Genomic DNA, 26687 nt, shown 5'->3' with positions numbered 1-26687 from the left:
CCACATTATGACATGAAATTGCAAAAACTTATATAATATAATATGACGTAAATTCTTGTTCACATGTATATTATAATTTAAATATAATTTTACAGTTTTGCATTTATTTGAATTGGTAAGTTTCGTCAGGGCGCAAAGAAATATAGAGCTGAGTATCATCAGCATAACAGTGAAAACTAATGCCATGCTTCCTAATGATATCTCCTAAGGGTAGCATGTACAGAGTGAACAGCAGCGGTCCTAGTACTGAGCCTTGTGGTACGCCATACTGAACTTGTGATTGATTTGACATCTTTTCATTTATTGCTACAAACTGATAACGGTCAGATAAGTATGATTTAAACCATGCTAATGCAATTCCACTAATGCCAACATAATGTTCGAGTCTATTTAAAAGAATGTTGTGGTCAATGGTGTCAAATGCAGCACCAAGATCAAGTAACACCAATAGCGAGATACACGGATGATAAGAGCAAATCATTTGTGACTCTAATGAGAGCTGTCTCAGTACTATGGTATGGTCTAAATCCAGACTGGAAATCCTTCAGATATCATTTCTTTCTAGAAAGGAACACAGTTGTGAGGATACCGCCTTTTCTAGTATCTTTGACAGAAAGGGTAGATTCGAGATCGGCCTGTAATTGACTAATTCTGTAGGATCAAGTTGTTGTTGTTTTTTAATAAGAGGTTTAATTATAGCCAGCTTAAAAGTTTTCGGTACATAATAACAAAGATTAATTAATGATATTAAGAAGAGGATCTATGACCTCTGGAAGCATCTCTTTCGGTAGCTTAGTCGGTATAGGGTCTAACATACATGTTGTCGATTTAGATGATTTAACAAGTTTAGACAATTCTTCCTCTTCTATAGCAACGAATGAATAGAATATTTCCTCAGGGAGACTACAATGCACTGCCTGATGCGATACTGCAGTAGACGGCTGCATAGTTATAATTTTCTCCCTGATATTATCAATCTTGCAAGTAAAGAAGTACATAAAGTCATTACTGCTGTGTGGCTTCGAAACGTCTGGGGTTAAAGATTTATTTATTGTTGATTTAGCCACTGTATCAAATAAATACCTAGGGTTGTGTTTGTTTTCTTCTAACTAAGAGAGACATCAAATAAGCAGATCTAGCAGTTTTTAGGGCCTTTCTGTATGCAATAACGCTATCCTTCCACGAAATGCGATAAACCTCTAGTTTTGTTTTCTTCCAGCTGTGCTCCATTAAATGTAATTTTACAGTTGTTCATCTTTGTAGTTGGTGAGTTTTACATAAATGTAGAATCATCTCATTCATATGTACAGCCAAATGTCTGTCTGTCTGTCAGTCCAAGAAAACTGTGTTCCTGAACTGTGTATCATGGACTCTTCCTGATCTCTGTTCTCGGTGTGTTCTGACAGTCCGGATCACTGCTGAACACGTGGCCTGTTCTGAGCGTTTATGTAAGAATCACACATTCGATGCATCAATCACAGACTCGTCTTAAACGCTCTGATTTCCCATCATCAGCACTGCTGTAGAAAAGGCTTTTAATAATAAACCTGTTTAATGCAGGAGCTGTGTTCCTGTGAGTTTAGCAGGTTAGCTGTGACATTATGGAAATATTGAGGCTTCTGTGGGCATCAGGCATTGATTTCCAAATCAAGCCAATAACATGTTGACACACTTACAGTTAATCTGCTTTATGGAAAAAGATGTGAACTAACTTCTTAATTCTTGTTCATGAATAGCTATTGGTCATTCAGGATGAGGATTTAATTTCTAAGAACATGTGCTCAGCATCATCTTTATTCATGTTGGTTTCATATGTTTTATTACCTTACAGTTTGACTGTCGCTCTGATCTGTGCAGATGCTTGAGAAGCTCAGCTTGATTACTAGAAGTTAAAACTGCCTTTTGGTCCTCTGACCTTTTGGCCTTTGGTTTAACATAAAGAACTACTGCCCAAATTTGTTTTAATGAAAATTTCTTCTGGTAGTTAACTCTTTCCCCACCATTGATGGAATTTTAAGACTCTCCGTGTTTTCACTGTTATGCTCTTCATCACAATGAATCTAATGTTCTCATGTTACCATGAATTACGACAAGTGCATGTTTGTAGAAATATTAGCATTGAATTGTCATTTTAATTAGCAGCAAATGCTGCATGAATTCCTCCTGAATGACCTTGGAACACAAAGCTAATCATGACTAAATAAGTGACCTTTATGAAAACCATGATATCTCCGTTGAGATGCGACAGGAACGGCCTGTGGAAAGTGTTCTGGAGAACGTTTCGAAAGCACATGTGTTGCGGGTCCAGCTGCCAGAGGAGGAAGAGACTCCCACCTACAGGGAGAGAGAGAGAGAGAGAGATAGAGAGAGAGAGAGAGGGATTACATCCATCACGGTTGCCACGGCAACGCAGAGTTGGCTCCCTCTTCCAGAATAGTTCTCTCCTCTCATCCCGTTTTCATGCTGTACTCAAACACTTCCATCTGACACCCACCTCTCTGCCTTTCCTTTTCCTCTCTTTCATAATCCCTCTCTCTCACGCTATATCGGTCACTTTAAGTCGTTTTTTAGCCCGCTCGGCCGTGGTCGTCATGGTAACTGGCTGGGGGTGTGCGAGCGAGAGAGAGAGAGAGTGGGCGTCACGGAAGTGACATCTCTTGGGCTGTAACCCATCTTCCTCCCTCTCTCTCTCCTTCTCTCTCTCTCTCTCGCTCTCTCTCTTTCACTCTCTCTCTTTCACTCTCTCTCCCTCTCCCTCTCTCGCTCTCGCTGTGGGGGCGATTGGGACACAAAAGCAAGTGTCAAAATGAGTTTTAAATTTGTCTTGTGTGTGTTTCCATATATGGAGCATTGAGCGTTACTGTGCTCTTTATGATCCCGTCCTCATATTCATCCAGATATGTGCTTTCTATATATAGTGCACTTGAAGTGTTCGAGTTGTGTGACTCATGTTGGCCTAGAGGTCGTGACCTCGCTACTTTTAAAATCATACGTCATGATTTTAACGTCATCTATTGAATTTATTAACTGTAGTAAAAATGTGTCCCACCTGCTTCATCTATGATTAAAACAGCATTATTATTACTGTTAATCAGCTATAAACTAACTAACTAGTTATTCCCTAAAACTGCATTCTGGAGTTTATTATAAATATATATTTTTTAATTGATTCATTAAAAAAATATATTGCTGTAAAATGTTTGTGTATTTCTATGTTTATTGCTATAAAATAATCTTACACAAACCATATACTGTGTTTAGACATAAACTTAGCCTACAGTATTGCAAAAATGGCAGATGTCATTTAAAATAATTATTAATAAATAATTGTAATTAAATCATAAAATAATTTATAAAATTATGTAAAATAAAACAACACATATTATTTAGTTTGACCTACTGAAGGTGATAATTTGTACCATATTGATGGAAAGTGGCCTGTATCTGCCATGCCAATAAATCTGACAGTAATGTGCCATTTATGATTTTTTTTATTTTGAATAAATATTGTGTAAAGTAAAAGTAAGTATTCAGGTCTGATTCAGTTGTATCATGTGCACTAATATTGTGTGTGTGTGTTCAGATGGAAGGTGTGTGTCTCCATGTTCTCGGCCTCACACTCCTCTGAATGGCCACACACACGACTCCCCCGGTTGGAGCCGCCAGCTCCGCGTCAGAGATGGAGACCAGTTCTACCTGCTGGATCAAGAGGAGGTGAACAGACACAAACACACACACACTCACAGCTGTGAACACTAGAGGGAGCTGCAGGCCTTTGATGACACTTTGACTTTCTTGGATCATCAGCATCAGTGTTGAAAAAGCTGCTTTTTAAACTCTAGAGCACCTGCAAACTAATCATATAAATATATAATTTTTATATAGAAGCATTATATTTACATTTATATTTAATCATTTAGCAGATGCTTTTTTCCAAAGTGACTTAGCAATAGAAACAATCAGACCAACAAAAGGGCACCAATATGCAAGTGCTGTGATGAGTCTCAAATAGTGTAGTACAGTACACTTAACAATGTTTGTTTTTAAATAGATATATTGAATAGTAAGTGTCAGTATTAATGGTCAAGTGTTGATGAGAAAGATGCATCTTCAGTCGTTTCTTGAATATGGCTTTGGACTCAGCAGTTCCTCAGTTCAGGTGAAGGTCCGTGAAAGTGATTCTGTTTCTCTTTGAGATGATGCACCACAAAACACCATTCACTTGCAGAACACCAGCCTCTTGGAGACACATGGGTGCAGGTTTCTAAAGTGCAGGTTTATGGAAAGAGAAGTGACGTGTGTCTCTTCGGCTCGATAAACACACTCTTGCTGCAGCATCTGGATCAGTTGCAGAGGTTTGACAGTGATGCTGGAAGGAGAGAGCATTACAAGAGTCCAGTCTGGAGGGAACAAGAGCTTGGATGTGTAGCTCTGATAGGAAGGGCCTGATCCTACTAATGACATGTAGAGAAGCGGTCCCAGCACTGGGCCCTGAGGCACTCCAGTAGCTAGATGTTGGTCTTACACACCTCACCCCTCAAGTGTGTAGAGAGGTGTTGATGAAATGAGTGAGAGCAGATGAACCTGAAGAAGGCTCGATAAACACACTCTTGCTGCAGCATCTGGATCAGTTGCAGAGGTTTGACAGTGATGCTGGAAGAAGAGAGCATTACAAGAGTCCAGTCTGGAGAGAACAAGAGCTTGGATGTGTAGCTCTGATAGGAAGGGCCTGATCCTACTAATGTTGTACAAGGCAAATCTGCAGGACCGAGCAGTTCTAGCAATGTGTTCTGTGAGGTTCAATTGATCATCAATCATAACTCCAAGGTTCCTGGCTTTCCTGGATGGAGTTATGGATGATGAGCCTAGTTGAATGGAGAAATTGTGGTGTAGTGTTAGGTTGGCCGAGAACACAAGCAGTTCTGTCTTCACAAGGTTGTGCTGAAGATGGTGGTCCTTCATCCAGCAAGAAATGTCGAGATGCGAGCAGCTCCCGTCGGATCCTCTGGTTGGAATGAGAGGTAGAGTTGTGTGTCGTCAGCATAGCAGTGATGGGAAAAGCCATGTTTCTGAATGACAGACACTAGTGATGGCATGTAGATGGAGAAGAGAAGCGGTCCCAGCACTGAGCCCTGAGGCACTCCAGTAGTTAGATGATAGCAGTGATGGGATAAACCATGTTTTTGAATGACAGATCCTAGTGGTGACATGTAGATGGAGAAGAGAAGTGGTCCCAGCACTGAGCCCTGAGGCACTCCAGTAGCTAGATGATAACAGTGATGGGATAAACCATGTTTCTGAATGATAGACACTAGTGATGGCATGTAGATGGAGAAGAGAAGCGGTCCCAGCACTGAGCCCTGAGGCACTCCAGTAGCTAGATGATAGCAGTGATGGGGTAAACCATGTTTCTGAATGATAGACACTAGTGATGGCATGTAGATGGAGAAGAGAAGCGGTCCCAGCACTGAGCCCTGAGGCACTCCAGTAGCTAGATGATAGCAGTGATGGGGTAAACCATGTTTCTGAATGATAGACACTAGTGATGGCATGTAGATGGAGAAGAGAAGCGGTCCCAGCACTGGACCCTGAGGCACTCCAGTAGTTAGATGATGACAGTGATGGGATAAACCATGTTTCTGAATGACAGACACTAGTGATGACATGTAGATGGAGAAGAGAAGCGGTCCCAGTACTGAGCCATGAGGCACTCCAGTAGCTAGATGATAACAGTGATGGGATAAACCATGTTTCTGAATGATAGACACTAGTGATGGCATGTAGATGGAGAAGAGAAGCAGTCCCAGCACTGAGCCCTGAGGCACTCCAGTAGTTAGATGATAGCAGTGATGGGGTAAACCATGTTTCTGAATGATAGACACTAGTGATGGCATGTAGATGGAGAAGAGAAGCGGTCCCAGCACTGGACCCTGAGACACTCCAGTAGCTAGATGATAACAGTGATGGGATAAACCATGTTTCTGAATGACAGACACTAGTGATGGCATGTAGATGGAGAAGAGAAGCGGTCCCAGCACTGAGCCCTGAGGCACTCCAGTAGCTAGATGATAGCAGTGATGGGGTAAACCATGTTTCTGAATGACAGATCCTAGTGATGACATGTAGAAGGAGAAGAGAAGCGGTCCCAGCACTGAGCCCTGAGGCACTCCAGTAGCTAGATGATAGCAGTGATGGGGTAAACCATGTTTCTGAATGACAGATCCTAGTGATGACATGTAGAAGGAGAAGAGAAGCGGTCCCAGCACTGAGCCCTGAGGCACTCCAGTAGCTAGATGATAACAGTGATGGGATAAACCATGTTTCTGAATGACAGATCCTAGTGATGACATGTAGATGGAGAAGAGAAGCGGTCCCAGCACTGAGCCCTGAGGCACTCCAGTAGTTAGATGATAGCAGTGATGGGATAAACCATGTTTCTGAATGACAGACACTAGAGATGGCATATAGATGGAGAAGAGAAGCGGTCCCAGCACTGAGCCCTGAGGCACTCCAGTAGCTAGATGATAACAGTGATGGGATAAACCATGTTTCTGAATGACAGACACTAGTGATGGCATATAGATGGAGAAAAGAAGCGGTCCCAGCACTGAGCCTTGAGGCACTCCAGTAGTTAGATGATAACAGTGATGGGATAAACCATGTTTCTGAATGACAGATCCTAGTGATGACATGTAGATGTAGAAGAGAAGTGGTCCCAGCACTGAGCCCTGAGGCACTCCAGTAGCTAGATGATAACAGTGATGGGATAAACCATGGAATGACAGACACTAGAGATGGCATATAGATGGAGAAGAGAAGCGGTCCCAGCACTGAGCCCTGAGGCACTCCAGTAGCTAGATGATAACAGTGATGGGATAAACCATGTTTCTGAATGACAGACACTAGTGATGGCATGTAGATGGAGAAGAGAAGCGGTCCCAGCACTGAGCCCTGAGGCACTCCACTAGCTAGATGATAACAGTGATGGGATAAACCATGTTTCTGAATGACAGATCTAGTGATGACATGTAGATGGATAAGAGAAGCGGTCCCAGCACTGAGCCCTGAGGCACTCCAGTAGTTAGATGATAGCAGTGATGGGGTAAACCATGTTTCTGAATGACAGATCTAGTGATGACATGTAGATGGATAAGAGAAGCGGTCCCAGCACTGAGCCCTGAGGCACTCCAGTAGCTAGATGATAACAGTGATGGGGTAAACCATGTTTCTGAATGACAGATCTAGTGATGACATGTAGATGGAGAAGAGAAGCAGTCCCAGCACTGAGCCCTGAGGCACTCCAGTAGTTAGATGATAGCAGTGATGGGGTAAACCATGTTTCTGAATGACAGATCTAGTGATGACATGTAGATGGAGAAGAGAAGCGGTCCCAGCACTGAGCCCTGAGGCACTCCAGTAGTTAGATGATAGCAGTGATGGGGCAAACCATGTTTCTGAATGACAGATCTAGTGATGACATGTAGATGGAGAAGAGAAGCAGTCCCAGCACTGAGCCCTGAGGCACTCTAGTAACTAGATGTTGGTCTTACACACCTCACCCGTCAAGTGTGAAGAGAGGTGTTGATGAAATGAGTGAATGCAGATGAACCTGAAGGAGAAATAGGATGAGTGGGGATAGGATCAAGCTGACAGGTAGTAGGTGATTGGAAAGGACGAGTTTGGAGACGTTTGGAGAGGGGAGAGTGTGTGTGTGTGTGTGTGTTTGCTGTTAAGATGTGTGTGTCAGTTTGTGGTGTGGAGAATTGGTCGCTGATGGTGGGTCTTAGACACCTCACCCCTCCACGACACCCTGAAGGACCTGCTGAGAGGTAAGACTTGAACCATTGGAGTGCAGTTCTCGAGATGCCCTTCATCATGAGGATTGACATGAGGATCTGGTGGTTAACTGTGTCAAAGGCAGCAGACAGATCCAGCAAGATGAGTACTGAGGATTGGGAAGCTGCTCTTGAGTCTCAGAGCTTCAATAACCGAGAGCAGGGCAGTCTCAGTTGAGTGACGCTTCTGAAATCAGACTGGTTGTTGTCGAGGAGGTTGTTCTGCGTAAGAAAGGTAGAGACTTGATTGAAAACAACTCGTTCAAGTATTTTAGCGATGAATGGAAGAAGGGATACTTGTCTGTAATTTCCTAAAAGTGCTGGATTTAGAGTGGGTGTCTTAAGCAATTGGGATATCCGTTCCTGCTTAAATGCTGTGGAAATGTACCAGTGTGAAGAGAGGTGTGAGTGCAGGTGCAACTGAAGAAGAAATGGCTTGAATTAGATAGGATCAAGTGGACAGTTAGTAGGTGATTGGAAAGGATGAGTTTGGAGACTTCTCCCTCTGAGAGTGGAGAGAAGGAGGGGAGAGTGTGTGTGTGTTTGCTGTTAAGATGTGTGTGTCAGTTTGTGGTGTGGAGAATTGGCCGCTGATGGTGGTGGTTTTATTTATGATGAATGTGGCAAAATCATCAGCTGGTAGGGTTGATGAAGGAGAAAGAGGAGGAGGAGGGTTAAGAAGAGAGGAGAAGGTTTTTAAATGCTTGCGAGAGTCAGGATATTACATTTTGTTGTGATAGTAAGTAATTTTAGCAGTAGAGACATTAGTAGAGAAGGAAGAGAGGAGGAATTGATACAGACCAAGGTCAGCGAGATCTTTCGATTTGCGCCACTTTCTCTCTGCAGCCCTGAGTTCAGAACGATGTTTGAGTAGAACATCAGATAATAATAATAATGGGGATGATTAGGAGGCCATGATGGACAGAGGCCACTGGGCAAATGTGGCCAGAATGCCGGGGTTACACCCCTACTCTTTTTCGAAGGACATCCTGGGATTTTTAATGACCACAGAGAGTCAGGACCTCGGTTTAATGTCTCATCCGAAGGACGGTGCTCTTTGACAGTATAGTGTCCCCGTCACTACACTGGGGCATTAGGACCCACACAGACCACAGGATGAGTGCCCCCTGCTGGCCTCACTAACACCTCTTCCAGCAGCAACCTGGTGTTCTCAGGAGGTCTCCCATCCAGACCACTGACCTGGCTCAACCCTGCTTAGCTTCAGCGGGCAACCAGTCTTGGGCTACAGGATGATATGGCTGCTGGCTAACCAGATAACCAGGGGGCAGAGTGGCAAAAGTTGTCTAAACAACATGTTAGAGTGGAGAAGTAGTATTGGTTGCACTGTTAGTATCTAGTGTTAAGAGCTAATTAATGCGAGGAAGTGTGGATGAGACCAAAGAGGGCAGGCGGGAGGGTGAGAGTGAGCGTAGCTCACACCTAAAAGTGACCTGTGCTCTAGGCATTAAAATTAATTGTCTGATACTAATCATATATATATATATATACAGTAGATGAGATGTTGTATGATTTCATCTGTCTCATCAGATGTGTTTGATCTCATCAGATGTGTTTTTTTGTTTGTGTTGTCAGGTTCATCCATTGCTGATGAATGATCACCGTCACGTCTCTCACCGACACAAACTGCTGCGCAGGACCGTCAGCGTACCTGCAGATAGCAGACCCCATCCTGAGACAGGTACACACACACACACTTATACACACACACACACACACACACACTTATATACACACACAAACACACACACACACACACACTTATATACACACACAAACACACACACACACGCTACACACAAACACACACAGTCACACACACACACACACACACACATACACACACACATATACACTCACACACAAACATACACAATCACACACACTCACACACCCACATTCCGTTCACACCCAGAATGATAACTATATTAGCGTCTACACTAATGGACGATATTGTTCTGTTTAAGCGAAATCAAAGAAGGAACTGGTGTGAAGTCATTAAAAAACAAATCAGGCCAAAGCGTAGTTGGTTTCAGGAGTATGAATAGTTCGCTCAGGCTGGTAAACACCTCTGAACTCCCATTGGTCAGTGACGATGATGTAATAGGTGGGTGTGACTCTGAGGCTCCACCTTCTTCCAGGAGGTTAATTTCTTCTGTTCAGACACAAGTAAAAACATCAACACACTGGAGAGATGCTTTATTCCTCTGTGTCGTTATAGTTATAAGTGCGCTGTGAACTTCACTATTCTCTCAGAGTTAGTCTGAATTTATTATTATTTGTATTATTATTTATTCATTATTATATGAATGATAAAGGATTCGTAAACCTTTGCACTTCAAGTCGTTTGTATATTATGGGGTATATATATATAGATGCTTTCAGTGTGTATCCAAACGTACAGAAATATACATGTTTTATGTGTGAAAACAAGCCTGTTCGTCCACAGCAGGAGTTCTTGGTGCAGCATTTACATATTCCTTAGTCGACTGTATTTATATTCATACCTTAACACACATATTTACACATAAACATATGCAAAACTCTCTCTCTCACACACAGTCTTACTGTATATGATTATGAATGCTGCCTGTGATGAACAATGATACATGTGATTGTATTTTAGGAGCTGAATCACACACACACACACACACACACACACACTTCTATTCTGCTGGTAACCATGACAATAATTACAGATTGCTGTAACTGTGTGTTAACCGATGGCTCAGGGGAGCGAAAGCACTTTGGCCGACCATCTTTCACTCTCTCTCTCTTTATTTTTCCTTTTGCTTTATACTCGTTCTTATTTAATATGGAGGACAGCCATCCACAGATTGAAGGCTTGTGTTGTCATGGAAACTGTAAGTCGTTGTGCCACTAGCCAGCTCCCCCACGGTGAGCCGGTTGGTTCGTTCTGGACTGAACCATCTTGAGCGCGGAGCTCTGAGTGGGTGTGTGTGACCCGCGTTCAGCTCGTTTCTAGTGCTAGTGTGTGTTATTCACAATATTGATGGTCCTTTCATGGATTTAGAAAAAGAAAATACATAAAGAAAAATGATTCTGATTTGAAGCATTCTTTTGTGAAGCATTTACAGAATGGGTCTGACATAATAGATCATTTCACATTTTAGGCTTTAGGAGTCCGAGTAACGATTTCATGGTGACTTTAAGTGTGTTAGTCTGAATGTATTAGAACAGCGAATGTGAATTTAAGTGAATCTAGTGTAGTTAATTGCGTCAGTAATATCACTAATACATTTTCTGACACAGAGTTTATTTTACCTGATCAATTTAAAAATCAACCGATCTCGTCCAGCGCGGGAATCGAACCCCGGTCGACCTGTATGAAGAGCGCCTAATAGGCCGTTAATACGGACTAAAAACGTAATTTGTTGTAGATTTCTCATGTTCAAATTTAGTTAATCTTCCATGTTCTTGAGTTTATTTTACCTGCTCAATTAATACAGATCAATCGATCTCGTCCAGGTCGGGAATCGACCTCGGGTTTGTCTATATGAAGAGCGCAGACAGATAATGTACAGACTAAGAACGTGTCAGTTGTTGAAGTTTCTAATGTTTAATATTAGTTAATCTGACATGTTATTGAGTTTATTTTACCTGCTCAATTAATAGAGATCAATCGATCTCCTCCAGCGCGGGAATCGAACCCGGGTCGATGTGTATGAAGAGCGCCTGACGGACGGTTAACACGCCCGAAGTTTCTGATGTTTAATGTTACTTAGTCAAGGTTGTGTGTTAATGACGTTCAGATTTTAACAGTGCGCAGTGTGTGTGTGTGTGTGTGTGTGCGCGCGCGCACGCGCGCATGTTGTGTAGGGGTAGTAGCAGATCTCTGCTTCAGTCTGTCAGACTCGCTGTGTAGGGCTGCATGATTTCTTTTGCCAGTGTGAGTGTGAGATGGAGATGAAGATGAAGATGAGGAGGATGGTGCGCGCGCGGTCCGCCCACGCAGGATCATTCCTGACTCGCGCGCTGCGCGTCTAAACCCGTCGCGCTGAATATATCACATTTATTTTCGATGAAGACGATGGTGCGGGAGTAACGGGATGAAGAGCGTCAACACCATCGGCGACATGATTACGAACCCGCCGCGGAGCGAACGATGAGAAACGCGTTACCCTGGAAACGGCGGAGACTCGAGCGAGCGCAGGCCGAGGAGAGAGCACCGCAAGCCGGACTGAAGACGCAGGAACACCCGCTGAAGGACGCGGAGCTCCAGTTGCGCGAATTATGCATGACATATTCATGATGTTCATATTCATGAGGGAACGAAATGCCTTTTCAATAAGCCAGTGATGAAGATGATGATGATGATGATAATGATGATGAAGATCACTGCACATGTCCACAGAAGCTGCAAACTTCCCTGCATCACTGGCTCCTGTGAGGACTCTTCATGTCTGAGAGAATTAGACAGTGATTGTCCCGCGAGACTGAACTGATCTGAGGACAGTGAGAATGACAGATGAGGGAGGGATAGTTTGACTGATTTTCAATGCAAGTTGCTGGACTGGAGAGACAGACAGACTGAGAGAGAGACAGACAGAAGCGCTGAGGCCTGACGCCTCCTGTCTCTCTTCTTCGGTAAGTCACTGCAGGGACGTTTAAACTCTGAAACTAATACTAATTTGTCCTTGAAAATTAAGTTTTACATTTTATTTGTTTTGACATTTACTGCATTGGACTTAAATATTGAAGAATGTGTTTTCTTGCGCATATATTTAAAGTGCTATTTTATGCTATTTTAAATATTGTAATGTTGTTTTGGCGTCTACTACAATAGTTTTACATGCATTCAAGGTCAAAAACACTAATTTCCTCATGATCTCCACTGCAGCGTCAGCTCTTTTTCTCTCAGTGTCTGAAACGCTTCGATCGAAGATTCAGTCTCTCTAAGCCCCGCCTCTCTGAGAGCTGCTCTGCTCTGATTGGTCAGACACCAAACGCTCATTATCATATCTGAATCTCAGCTCTTGATCTCAGTGATACGAACAGTAACGATGGCGTGGGTTTTACCGTATCAGTCTCATCAAAACAGCGTCTTCTCCACATGAGCAACACAAACCAAACTCTTCCAGTCTCAGATAAAGTACAGTGTTTGAGGGCGGAGCTAAGAGACGCTGCTCAGCCAATCAGGGCCACAGGCGGGCATTATGCAAATTAGTTACAAACCTACGCAGGTTCAGCAGGAAGTGAGACTGAATTACTGACGACTTGTTTCAGAACTTCAGAAACGATTCTTTTGAGCTTTATTTGTCGTGCACTTTGATCTTGAAAACTTTTCAGACTTTTAACATTCACAAAAAGCTCTATTACAACACTACATGAAAGCATATTAGGGGCACTTTAACGTAAATAGCTCTTTATATGCAGGTATTGTGAGTGATGTGTGCAGTGCAGAAACTCACTGGCATGATTGTGATTGGTTGCCAGGTCGCTGCTCTGCTGTTGCTAGGGTGTTCGGGTCTGTGATGTTCTGGTCATCTGTTTTCTGGTGCAGCAGGTGAAAATGTTGCATCACCTGTTAAAGTGAAGCAAACTCTGGACTCAAAAACACATGATCTGAGGAATAATTCGAAGCTGTTGTTCACTCGTCTCCTGTGAGGGATTGTGGGATTGACTGTTGAGAACATCAGAAAGTTGAGAGACGCTGAACTTCTTGCAAACAAGATGAGAAAGAAATTCAGAGGAGAAAACAGTGGCTTGGATTTAGTGTTTAAATCGCATCATTTTTTTATTGCTATATTAAATTCAGATTAGGGTTTATCTTTGATCTCAGGCCGGTATAGAGTGACTGCAGCTGCTCGGCTCATTGATTCATGTGTGTGTGATATCTGAGCTGATCTGCTCTGTGTGTGTGTGTGTAGTGCAGGTGCACAGATACATCAGTGACCGCATCAGATCGATGATATCAGACGTCTCAGCCTTTTTATGCCATGTTTCTATAATGAATTTAATGCAGAATATACAATGCATTAAATGTCATTCTTAATGTGCACAAAATATAATTCATATATATATATATATATATGACGCAAATAATTCACTGCACAGTATATAATGCAATAAATCAAATTCTTATAATGCAAAAGTGTAATGCAAACAATGGAATTCACTGTAAAGTATATCATGTGTTAAATTGATTTTGTTTTTATAGTGCAATTTGTTTTTAAATATATAATAAATATTACAAAGAATTAAATTTACTGCAAAGTATACCCTGCATTAAATTGATTTTTTTAATAGTGCAAAAAAATTTAAATATATAATAAATATTACAAAGAATAAAATTCACTGTAAAGTATACCCTGCGTTAAGTAGATTTTTTTTATAGTGCAAAAAATATTTAAATATATAATAAATATTACAAAAAATTAAATTTACTGCAAAGTATACCCTGCATTAAATTCTTGTAATGTAAAAAAGATATAATATACTGTATAATGCAAAAATATAATGCAAAGAATTAAACGTACGGCAAAATTTATAGTGGATTAAACTAAATTCCTATTGTGCAAAAATATAAAATATACTGTATAATGCAAATAATTAAAATGACTGCAAAGTATATATAATGTAATGCATTAAACTGAATTCCTACAGTGCTGCATGCTGTGGTAGTTTATAAATGGCTTCTTCGGGTGTTTAAAACCAGCGTCTGATCATTTCACAGCCGGCGGAGGCACTGGCACACGTACAGTAAAGCCAGATGTGAAATACAGGTAATGGAACCATTTTAATCCAGAATGTCTATATTTAGGTTTTGGTTGATTCTGCAGAGAAGGATGTGATGTGATCTCCTCCAGCAGAGATCCACACAGATGTCTGATACATTATTCATATATGATCTTTACTGGCTGTAGATCAACCGTCGGCTGAAAGGGTTCACCAGAAATACACATTCTGTTCTCATATTTCACCATCATGACTAGCGCCAACAAGGACAAACAGCGACATAACAATAACTCATATACTTCTGATGCTTTGTGTGAAATTAAGTAACCGCTTATATTTTGCCAAAGTCGTGGGTTTGATATCCAGGGAATGCATGATAATACATTATACACCATATATAGACTGAAAGCAATGCAAGTCACTTTGGATAAAAGCATCTGACAACTGCATAAATGTCACACAAAGCATCAGCGTATGACTTCAGAAGACTTCAGAATTGGAAACATGTAATCTTATGCATTATAAAGCTATTCGTTAATGCATTATTTCTCTTCATAAATAATTCGGGAATATGCATTATAATATATAATAAAAACGCATTACAATATCTGCAGATTCCTTGTTACATTTATTATGACATTGGTTGTTTGTCATGTGTTTTAATTCATTATACTTTCTAAAGGTGTAACATTGAAATATTACGTGCTATAATGCATTATAAATACAAAATTCTGTCATGTGACTCTATAGATGACACAGGCTAATAGGTCCTTAACTCAGTTTGCTTGCAAACACATCATTCTATATAGGGCACAGCTGATTGGTTCCTGCTGTATCAGTATCCAATGAGCTTAATGCTCAACCTTCAAATACTGGTCAGCATTTGCCTTAGCAGTGCAGCGCTTTCAGAAACCCTCCACCTTCCCCAGCTCCACCTGTGTATATCTGCTACGGGTAATTCATGCACGTTATATTGTACAGCAGCAGCATGTCTTACTCACAGCTGCGTGTTGTGTGTGAATTGGCAGAAGCAAGTCCTGTACTTACCAATAACAGCAGCAGCAATAGCAATAACAGCAGCAGCAATAACAGCAGCAGCAATAACAGTAACAGCAGCAATAACAGCAGCAGCAATAACAGTAACAGCAGCAATAACAGCAGCAGCAGCAATAACAGCAGCAGCAGTAACAGCAGCAGCAATAACAGCAGCAACAGCAATAACAGCAGCAGCAGCAGCAATAACAGTAACAGCAGCAATAACAGCAGCAGCAGCAATAACAGCAGCAGCAATAACAGTAACAGCAATAACAGCAGCAGCAGCAATAACAGCAGCAGCAGCAGCAGCAATAACAGTAACAGCAGCAGCAGCAATAACAGCAGCAGCAATAACAGTAACAGCAGCAGCAGCAATAACAGCAGCAGCAGCAATAACATAGTAACAGCAGCAATAACAGTAACAGCAGCAGCAGCAATAACAGTAACAGCAGCAGCAGCAATAACAGCAGCAGCAGCAATAACAGTAACAGCAGCAGCAATAACAGTAACAGCAGCAGCAGCAGCAATAACAGCAGCAGCAATAACAGTAACAGCAGCAGCAGCAATAACAGCAGCAGTAATAACAGCAGTAGCAGCAGCAATAACAGCAGCAGCAATAGCAATAACAGCAGCAGCAATAGCAATAACAGCAGCAGCAGCAATAACAGTAACAGCAGCAGCAATAACAGCAGCAGCAGCAATAACAGCAGTAGCAGCAATAACAGCAGCAGCAATAACAGCAGCAGCAGTAATAACAGCAGCAGCAGCAATAACAGCAGCAATAACAGCAGCAGCAGCAGTAATAACAGCAACAGCAGCAGCAGTAATAACAGCAGCAGCAGCAGCAATAACAGCAGCAGCAGTAATAACAGCAGCAGCAATAACAGCAGCAGCAGTAATAACAGCAGCAGCAATAACAGCAGCAGCAGTAATAACAGCAGCAGCAGCAATAACAGCAGCAATAACAGCAGCAGCAGTAATAACAGCAACAGCAGCAGCAGTAATAACAGCAGCAGCAGCAATAACAGCAGCAGCAGTAATAACAGCAACAGCAGCAGCAGTAATAGCAGCAGCAGCAATAACAGCAGCAGCAGTAATAACAGCAGCAATAACAGCAGCAGCAGCAATAACAGCAGCAGCAGTAATAACAGCAGCAATAACAGCAGCAGCAGTAATAACAGCAGCAGCAATAACAGCAGTAGCAGCAATAACAGCAGCAGCAATAACAGCAGCAGCAGCAATAACAGCAGCAATAACAGCAGCAGCAGCAGTAATAACAGCAACAGCAGCAGCAGTAATAACAGCAGCAGCAGCAATAACAGCAGCAGCAGTAATAACAGCAGCAGCAATAACAGCAGCAGCAGTAATAACAGCAGCAGCAATAACAGCAGCAGCAGTAATAACAGCAGCAGCAGCAATAACAGCAGCAATAACAGCAGCAGCAGCAGTAATAACAGCAACAGCAGCAGCAGTAATAACAGCAGCAGCAGCAATAACAGCAGCAGCAGTAATAACAGCAGCAGCAATAACAGCAGCAGCAGTAATAACAGCAGCAATAACAGCAGCAGCAGTAATAACAGCAGCAGCAGCAGCAATAACAGCAGCAGCAGCAGTAATAACAGCAACAGCAGCAGCAGTAATAACAGCAGCAGCAGCAATAACAGCAGCAGCAGTAATAACAGCAGCAGCAGTAATAACAGCAGCAGCAGTAATAACAGCAACAGCAGCAGCAGTAATAACAGCAGCAGCAGCAATAACAGCAGCAGCAGTAATAACAGCAGCAGCAATAACAGCAGTAATAACAGCAGCAGCAATAACAACAGCAGCAATAACAGCAGCAGCAGTAATAACAACAGCAGCAATAACAGCAGCAGCAATAACAGCAGCAGCAGTAATAACAACAGCAGCAATAACAGCAGCAGCAGTAATAACAACAGCAGCAATAACAGCAGCAGGAATAACAATAACAGCAGCAATAACAGCAGCAGTGTAGTAGATCTATTCCGCCAAGACCAAACATATCAATATAGTCATATCTATTACCATGCCAAACATTAGAGAGTTGTCATGAACTGTGGTTAAAATTGTTCATACAATATCTGCATTACAAGGCATAATTAATGCAATATTTACTGGTATTTTTATGATGCCCATCAAAAATTATGCACTTGCATTCTATGCAAACAGTGTTGTTTTAGTATTATTTATTGTCTATATTAATTTTAATTATTTAAATTTGATATAGTTTATATTAATATTTCAAATGAACTTTTATTTGTATTTTTTCAGTTTTCATTTTCGTTTAATTTTTAGCCATATTGCTGTTCTTTGTCATTTTTATTATTGTTTTATATTACTACTTATGTTTGATAAGTTAAGTTTTCTGTTTTCCAATACATTTTTAGTGCTTCAACTTCAACTTATTTCAGTCATGTACACAAGGCAATGTTTACATTTTCACCTAATGTTTTATTTGATTTAACTATAATGTTTTTAACAGTTTTAGTATGGGCTAACGATAATAACCCTGCATGGAAACAGCAGAAGAGCTCAGATTTGGGGGTGAGTGATAATGACAGGGTTGGTTATTACGCTTAATGGCTGTGTTTGTTGATGATGTTCGTGAGTTGAACACATGGACTGAGGCTAATGTTCTGAGAGCGTGAGGGATGTGTTCTGTGCGCTGAGATGTTTCTGCTCAAACCCGCCCACACAGAGACCCTTCCTCAAGCATCAGATCTGTGTGTGTGTGATACATGTATCAGCGAAGCTTTCAGCGATTCCCACCCACACACACACACACACACTTCAGCCTGACATTGCATTAACATCTAGAATGGCGTTCGGTGTGTGTGTGGGTGTGTTTGTGTGTGTGTGTGTTTCGTGCGCGACCTGATCGCTCTCGGGCGAATTGAAAGTGTAATTTACAATCCGTGATTTTATGACTAATTAAAGTCTTTCCGCCGTTGTTTGCGTGAAGCTGCCGTGTGCGGTTGTGTGTGCTTTGCGTGTGCTGAGCTCCGTGTGTCTTTTTAGCTTAAAACGGAGGCAGTTTCCATGACGACAAACAAAGACCTCGGATTCAGAACAAAACTTCAAGAAACAGAAGGACTAAGAGAGTGTGAGCGGAAACTTTACTGTTCATTAGTGCTGATCACTAAGTCAAGCATCACTAGTACTAAACCTCCAACAATAAGTGTTACTATTACTATTAAAACACTTTCACCTGAAAAATCCCACAGACGCTGCGCTGTAGCAACTGCTTAGCAACACCCTGGCAACGACCCAGAACACCCTAGCAACAATAAGTTTCTCACAGGTGAATCTCACAAGAACAAGCCCAGATTTTCAGTCCAATTTAATCTCATTGAGGCTTATAATGCCATATTTTTAATAAGAATAAGCACATAATGATATGCTCTTTAAATGAAAGTCCATGGGGCGTGTCGACACAAGACACTAAAGCGATGCCTTGGCAGACAGTATACAGCTGGCTTAGGGAGGAAAGATGCTAATACGGGAAATATGCTAATACGGGACAGTCCGTCAGTGGTTGTGGGTGGAGCATGAGCAATATGACATCATATTGCTCAGAAAATCCAAACTGCTTGATTATTGAAAGTGTTTAAACTTTTTGAGGATTAAAAAAAAAAAAATTTTTCATTGTATGGTGGTTGTGTCCACACTCTGCAAAGACACATTTATATGCAAACACCTTCTAAAAGTGAATTTTGCTTTCAATGACCCCTTTAAAACTGTAGTGGATCTAATGAGAATTACAAATCAAACCTGCATTAAAGTGATGAGAAATTGTGCACCACCATTTTTGACAATATACGTATTTCTATTAAGTCATAAATCCAGAAAAAGTAAAACAGACCATTTTTGAAAGAGTAAAACATTTCATAGGGCCCTGCTCATCATAGTCTCATCAGGACTACATACACTCGACATAAAGATGAAGAACAGACCGAAGTCAGGCTTTAAACGGGGAAACTAATGAACAACAGGTGAACTACATTAGTGGGAAGCACTAACCCTAACCCTAACCCTAACCCTAACCCTAACTGGGAAACTAAATCAACATACAAATGACAGGGAACAGGAAAAAAACTGAACCAGAACACAATGAAACTAAACATAACTGTTACACTATTACTGTAAAAATGTACAAATTATTAAGAAATAATAATTCATTATTATTATACTTAATTCAATTAATGAATAGTTTAAATGTTTTTGAATTTACTTGATTAGACATGTTATTGATTTTTTATTTTAATTAAACCCTTAAAGTCCCCCTGTGGTGAAAAGGAAGTTTTTAATGTTGTTTATGTGTCTATGTGGTGTTTTTAATATGCTTTATGTGTAAGTTCATAAGTCGACACCATTGCTGAGTATTTCCTCCTTAAAACTGCAGTGAACCAAAGACAGTCTCAAAAACACGCTTTGAAATCGCTGGTGTTTCTGACGTCACAAACTACCTTGTAACCAATCAGATCAACGTGTGATCGTCAACCAGTGGATCTCTGAGCTGAGTGAGTGAGTGGAGGCGGGGCTCATTTGCATATTCATAGAACCGCACATACTAAATTAGGCAAGGGTGTCGAGTTACATTCAAGATATTTTAAGGCATGAAGACATTTTTATCAAGGAAAAAACTTTTAATTGTCATTTTGGTGATCAAAGATGAGTTTTAAGGGAAAACTGTATAAATGTACAAAAATTTTATATGTTTTTAATTAAATATGCTTTTAATTACACATTTTTTATTTAGTCATTAATATGGAATCCAGAAGTAATTAAAATGGGGGAATGAATTGTGAAAAATGATTCTTCTGCGAGTGTTGATTCAGTAAGATGTTTAGGAGCTGGCGTATCCTCATGTTCCGGGATTCTTGACTGGGATGGTCTGATGTTTCAGGTGTTTTCCTTCTCAAGCATCTGTGGTGATCTGGTGTTTGTGTTATTAGTGTAATGGATGCCGGCTGGAATGAGATCAGACGCAGATGATTAACACTCGTGTTTATAGATCACACAGCAGAGCATGACTGATATTCCCAAACCTATTCCTGCCACACAAATCTCTTAATCCTGTAAGATCCCCGTCAGAGGAGGAAGTGACGATAAACTCATAACGGATTATGAAAGGCTGTCCTGATTCAGCAGCGCCACCAAACATCTGATCAAAGACATCGAGTGACGTTACACACAATCCCTGATGTGTCTCTGTGTTCAGCGGAAAATGCTGTTCGACTCGCTGCCGTGATGCTGGAATGGTTGTGGTTTCTTACTGGATTAGGTCTAAAGAGTTACTGATGTTTCATATCTTTTAACTAGTACAAATGTTGATGACTTACACCCTAATGAGTGGGCGGAGACTATGTGAATAGGCAGAGATTATATGAGTGGGCGGAGACTATATGGGTGGGGGGAGACTATATGAGTGGGCGGAGACTATATGGGTGGGGGGAGACTATATGGGTGGGGGGAGACTATATGGGTGGGGGGAGACTATATGGGTGGGGGGAGACTATATGAGTGGGCGGAGATTATATGAGTGGGCGGAGACTATATGGGTGGGGGAGACTATATGAGTGGGCGGTGACTATATGGGTGGGGGGAGACTATATGAGTGGGCGGAGACTATATGGGTGGGGGGAGACTATATGGGTGGGGGGAGACTATATGAGTGGGCGGAGATTATATGAGTGGGCGGAGACTATATGGGTGGGGGAGACTATATGAGTGGGCGGAGACTATATGGGTGGGGGGAGACTATATGAGTGGGGGGAGACTATATGGGTGGGGGGAGACTATATGGGTGGGGGGAGACTATATGAGTGGGCGGAGATTATATGAGTGGGCGGAGACTATATGGGTGGGGGAGACTATATGAGTGGGCGGAGACTATATGGGTGGGGGGAGACTATATGAGTGGGCGGAGATTATATGAGTGGGCGGAGACTATATGGGTGGGGGGAGACTATATGAGTGGGCGGAGATTATATGAGTGGGCGGAGATTATATGAGTGGGCGGAGACTATATGAGTGGGCGGAGACTATGTGAATAGGCGGAGATTATATGAGTGGGCGGAGGTTATATGAGTGGGGGAGACTGTATGGGTGGGTGGAGACTATTTGAGTGGGCAGAGATTATATGAGTGGGTGGAGATTATGAGTGGGCGTAGACTATATGGGTGGGCGGCGATTATATGAGTGGGCGGAGACTGGGTGGTGGAGACTATATGAGTGGGTGGAGACTGAGTGGGGAGAGATTATATGAGTGGGCGGAGACTGGGTGGTGGAGACTATATGAGTGGGTGGAGACTGAGTGGGGAGAGATTATATGAGTGGGGGAGACTGTATGGGTGGGTGGAGACTATTTGGAGTGGGCAGAGATTATATGAGTGGGTGGAGATTATATGAGTGGGCGGAGATTATTTGAGTGGGCGGAGACTATATGGGTGGGCGGAGATTATATGAGTGGGCGGAGACTATGGGTGGTGGAGACTATATGAGTGGGCGGAGACTATATGAATGGCCTTAGATTATTTGAGTGGGCGGAGATTATGAGTGGGCGGAGACTATATGGGTGGGCGGAGATTATATGAGTGGGCGGAGACTATGGGTGGTGGAGACTATATGAGTGGGTGGAGACTGAGTGGGCAGAGATTATATGAGTGGGCGGAGACTATATGGGTGGGCGGGGTCTAACTGATTGACAGCTTCATGTGTGAAGATAAAAGTCCCATTGTCTGTATCTCCATCATCTGATCAGTCACATGTGTGTCTGTCTCTCCTGATCTGAGTGTCCATGAGTAGAAACGCAGGTCGAGTTCTTAGAGAGTCACGATCCTCCTCTGAGACGAGTGTGTGAACGCCAGCGCACTGAAACTCCAGGTATTACTGACGTGTAAGTGGAGATCTCGAAAGTAGATGGAGAGCGAAGTAATCAATCCTCGTCTGTGAACCCTCTGACTGTGATTATACTGAGAGCGCATGAACATGTGGGACTGAAGAGAGAGAGAGAGAGAGAGAGATGGAGGCTGAGAGTGTATTTATAGCAGCAGGAATGTAAGTTCTGTAAAGGTTTGGTGTCCTGAGGGATGAATCACCACAAAACAAGACAAAACACTGACAACAGCCCAGAGAGACACAGCCGAGTGTGTGTGAGAGTGTGTGTGGGTGAGTCTGTGTGTGTGATTGAGTCTGTGTGTGTGTGTGTGTGTGTGTGTGTGTGTGTGTGAGTGAGTGAGTCTGTGTGTGTGTGTGTGTGTGTGAGTGAGTGAGTCTGTGTGTGTGTGATTGAGTCTGTGTGTGTGTGTGTGTGTGTGTGTGTGTGTGTGTGTGATTGTGTGTGAGAGAGAGAGAGTGAATGGGTGTGTGTGAGTGTGTGAGTATTCGAGTGTAAGTGTAAGAGTGTGTGTGTAAGTGTGAGTGTGTGTGTAAGTGTGTGTGAGTGAGTCTGTGTGTGTGTGTGTGTGTGTGTGTGTGAGTGTGTGTGTGTGTGTGTGTGTGTGTGTGTGTGTGTGAGTGTGTGTGTGTGTGTGTGTGCGTGTGTGTGTGTGTGTGTGTGTGTGTGTGTGTGTGCGCGTGCGTGAGTGTGTCTGTGATTGTGTGTGAGAGAGAGAGTGAATGGGTGTGTGTGAGTGTGTGAGTATGCGAGTGTAAGTGTAAGAGTGTGTGTGATTGTGTGAGAGTGTGTGTGAGTGTGTGTGTAAGTGTGTGTGAGTGAGTCTGTGTGTGTGTGTGTGTGTGTGTGAGTGTGTGTGTGTGTGTGTGTGTGTGCGTGTGTGCGCGTGCGTGCGTGAGTGTGTCTGTAATTGTGTGTGAGAGAGAGTTAGTGTGTGTGTGAGCGTGTGACTGTGTCAAGTCAAGTCATCTTCATTTATTCAGCGCTTTAACAATATAGATGTTTCACAGCAGCTTTACAGTGATAATAGGAGATTACAGTAACAGAGATTGTTTAGGCTTTACAGCAGATCTAGAATAAAGTTACATTTACATTTTACATTTAGTCATTTAGCAGACGCTTTTATCCAAAGCGACTTACAAATCAGGACTAAATTAAGCGAGTCATCATGAAGAGGCAAAAGACAACAACAACGCAAGAAGTGTTCAGAATACGAAGTTCAGGCATTATTCAGAGTAGCATAAGCATGATAAGTGGGATTTTAAGGGAAAGGTTTTTTTTTATTTTTTTTTTTTTTTTTTTTTATGAGTTTAGGTGCTCATGGAAGAGATGGGTTTTCAGCTGTTTTTTGAATGTTGTCAGGGATTCAGCATTCCGGATGAGGGTGGGGAGAGTGTTCCACCAGCATGGAACTGTGAATGAGAATGATCTGGAAAGTGATCTTGTGGCTTTCTGTGATGGAACCACGAGACGTCGCTTGTTGATTGATCGTAGGCGTCTGGTGGGGATGTAGGCTCGTAGGAGTGAGTGAAGGTAGGAGGGAGCTGAGCCTGTGATAGATCTGTAAGCAAGCGTCAATGCCTTGAACTTGATGCGAGCAGCGAGAGGTAGCCAGTGCAGAGAGATTAACAGAGGGGTGACGTGGGCCCTCTTGGGCTCGTTGAAGACAAGACGAGCTGCAGCATTCTGGATCATCTGAAGAGGTTTGGTAGCACATGCTGGAAGTCCGGCCAGAAGAGCATTGCAGTAGTCAAGCCTAGAAATGACCAGGGCCTGGACGAGGAGTTGTGTTGCGTGCTCAGTTAGGAAAGGCCTGATCTTCCTGATGTTGTGCAGCGCAAACCTGCATGATCGAGCTGTCTTTGAAATGTGATCTGTGAAGGTCAGCTGGTCATCAAACGTTACTCCCAGATTTCTGACCGACCTTGATGGTGTGATTGATGATGAATCAAGCTGGATGGTGAAGTCGTGCTGTAGAGACGGATTGGCAGGGAGGACGAGCAGCTCAGTCTTTGCCAGGTTGAGCTGCAGGTGATGTTCCTTCATCCATGTGGAGATGTCTGCCAGACAGCTCGAGACCCGTGCAGCTACTGTGGGATCATCTGGTCGAAATGAGAGGAAGAGTTGTGTGTCATCAGCATAGCAGTGGTAGGAGAAACCATGTGCCTGTATGATGTGTCCCAGTGATGTAGTGTAGATGGAGAAGAGGAGGGGACCGAGAACTGAACCCTGGGGAACCCCTGTGGTCAGTTGATGTGCTCTGGATACCTCGCCTCTCCATGCGACTTTGAAGGACCTACCTGTGAGATAGGATTCAAACCAGTCGAGTGAAGTTCCTGTGATGCCCAGTGATGAGAGGCTGGACATAAGGATCTGATGGTTCACGGTGTCGAAGGCAGCAGACAGATCAAGGAGAATGAGGAGTGAAGATTTGGAAGCAGCTTTTGCAATCCGTAGGGCTTCTGTGACCGACAGTAATGCAGTCTCAGTTGAATGCCCTTTCTTGAAGCCAGATTGGTTGACATCCAGCTGGTTGTTTAGAGACAAGAAGGATGTTACTTGGTTGAAAACAGCTCTTTCAAGTGTTTTTGCAATGAATGGTAGGAGAGAGATGGGTCTGTAATTCTCTACAAAAGATGTGTTTAGCGTTGGTTTTTTAAGCAGTGGAGTGACCCGAGCCTGCTTGAATGCTGTAGGGAAGGTGCCAGTATGGAGGGATGAGTTGATGATGTGTGTGAGTGCTGGTAGAAGTGTGGGAGAGATGGCTTGTAGAAGGTGTGAGGGGATGGGGTCTAGAGGGCAGGTGGTAGGGTGACTGGAGAGGAGAAGTGTAGATACTTCTTCCTCTGTTAGCGGCGAAAAGGAGGACAGAGGGGTATTGGCTGTGGAAGGGGTCGGTCTGGGTTCCTGTGTGTGTGGAGCTGAGAATTGACTGCTGATAGTTGTTGTTTTGTTGGTGAAGAAGTTTGCAAAATCATCGGCAGTTAAGGAGGAGGAGGGTGGTGGTGGAGGTGGACAGAGGAGTGAGTTGAATGTCTTGAAGAGTAGTCGTGCGTTGGAGGAGCTGTTGATCTTGTTGTGGAAATAAGAAGATTTTGCAGCATGAACATCAGCAGAAAAGGACGAGAGGAGAGATTTATACATACTCAGGTCAGATGAGTCTTTTGATTTGCGCCATTTCCTCTCCGCTGCCCTGAGTTCGGTCCGGTGTTCACGAAGAACCTCAGATAGCCAGGGGTTAGAAGGAGTAGCGCGTGCTGGCCTGGAGGAGAGAGGGCAGATTTTGTCTAGAGTAGAGGTTAGTGTGGAGCATAGGGTATCCGTTGCAGTATTCACATCCAGAGATGAGAATTGTGAGGGTGGGGGAAGAGAAGAAGACACGGCAGAGGAGAGGTGGGAGGGGGAAAGTGAGCGTAGGTTTCGCCTGAGGGTGACTGGTGGTGGGGTTGGTGGCGCAGGGGTAGCGAGTTGTAGACTGAAGGTGATGAGGAAATGATCTGAAACATGGAGAGGCCTCACCAAAATGTTGTCTGTGATGCAGTTGCGTGTGTAGACCAGGTCCAGTTGGTTGCCTGATTTGTGAGTACCTGTGGTGATGTGTCGTTTGAGATCGAAGGAGGCTAGTAGAGAGGTGAAGTCTGTTGCATGTGGTTTTTCGAGATGAATGTTGAAGTCACCGAAGACTAGAAGTGGGGTGCCGTCCTCAGGGAAAGAGGACAGCAGCACATCCAGCTCCTCTACGAAGTTACCCAGCTGACCTGGGGGGCGATAAATTACTACAATATGGATCTTACTGGGAGTTGTAAGTGTGATAGCATGATATTCAAATGAATTGTTGTTGCATAGAGAAGAGAGCGCTGAGTATTTCCAATTGTTGGAAACGAGAAGCCCTGTCCCGCCACCCCTCCCAGACTGGCGAGGGGAGTGAGAAAAGGAGAAATTGCTAGAGAGAGCAGCGGGGGTTGCTGAGTCTTCAGGACGAATCCAGGTCTCAGTCAAGCCCAGGATACTGAGAGTAGAATGAGATGCAAAGGCTGGAATGAAGTCAGCTTTGTTGACTGCTGACTGACAATTCCATAGACCCACGGAAAGAGAGAGAGGAGTGTGTGAGGATGAGAGAATGGGACGCAGATTAGTAGTATCGCGCTGCCTTGTGCGCGTGATGAAAGGGCGTTGTCGAACGA

At 43.0% G+C, this 26687-nt stretch overlaps 2 protein-coding genes across 6 annotated transcripts in view; one reads left to right on the top strand and one right to left on the bottom strand.

Annotated features, from left to right (window-relative positions):
• syngap1a (synaptic Ras GTPase activating protein 1a) overlaps nucleotides 1-26687 on the top strand; it is an 86215-nt gene that overhangs the window by 4644 nt on the left and 54884 nt on the right. For 3 of the 5 annotated variants that reach the window (XM_084424483.1, XM_084424484.1, XM_084424482.1), the window contains exons 2-3: nucleotides 3584-3714; nucleotides 9429-9534. In XM_084424483.1, coding sequence (XP_084280609.1) covers nucleotides 3584-3714; nucleotides 9429-9534 — 237 coding nt within the window. Of the gene's footprint in view, nucleotides 1-3583; nucleotides 3715-9428; nucleotides 9535-11692; nucleotides 12462-26687 lie in introns of those variants that run through there. The other 2 variants (XM_084424486.1, XM_084424485.1) reach the window with 1 other exon arrangement.
• Nucleotides 23326-26687, bottom strand: part of LOC311300297 (uncharacterized protein) — a 3430-nt gene continuing 68 nt past the window's right edge. Inside the window, exons 1-2 of the mRNA XM_084424524.1 lie at nucleotides 24804-26687; nucleotides 23326-24605 (exon numbers count right to left, since the gene is read on the bottom strand). The exon at nucleotides 24804-26687 is cut by the window's right edge and continues 68 nt beyond it. Of these exons, the coding sequence (XP_084280650.1) occupies nucleotides 23806-24605; nucleotides 24804-26687 (2684 nt within the window). The 3' untranslated portion in view covers nucleotides 23326-23805. The remainder of the gene's footprint in view (nucleotides 24606-24803) is intronic.

Source organism: Rutilus rutilus, assembly GCF_951802725.1.
Source record: "Rutilus rutilus genome assembly, chromosome: 11".
NCBI lineage: Eukaryota > Metazoa > Chordata > Actinopteri > Cypriniformes > Leuciscidae > Rutilus > Rutilus rutilus.
The sequence above is the reverse complement of the archived record's forward strand: the minus strand, read 5'-3'. Positions and strand labels throughout refer to the sequence as shown.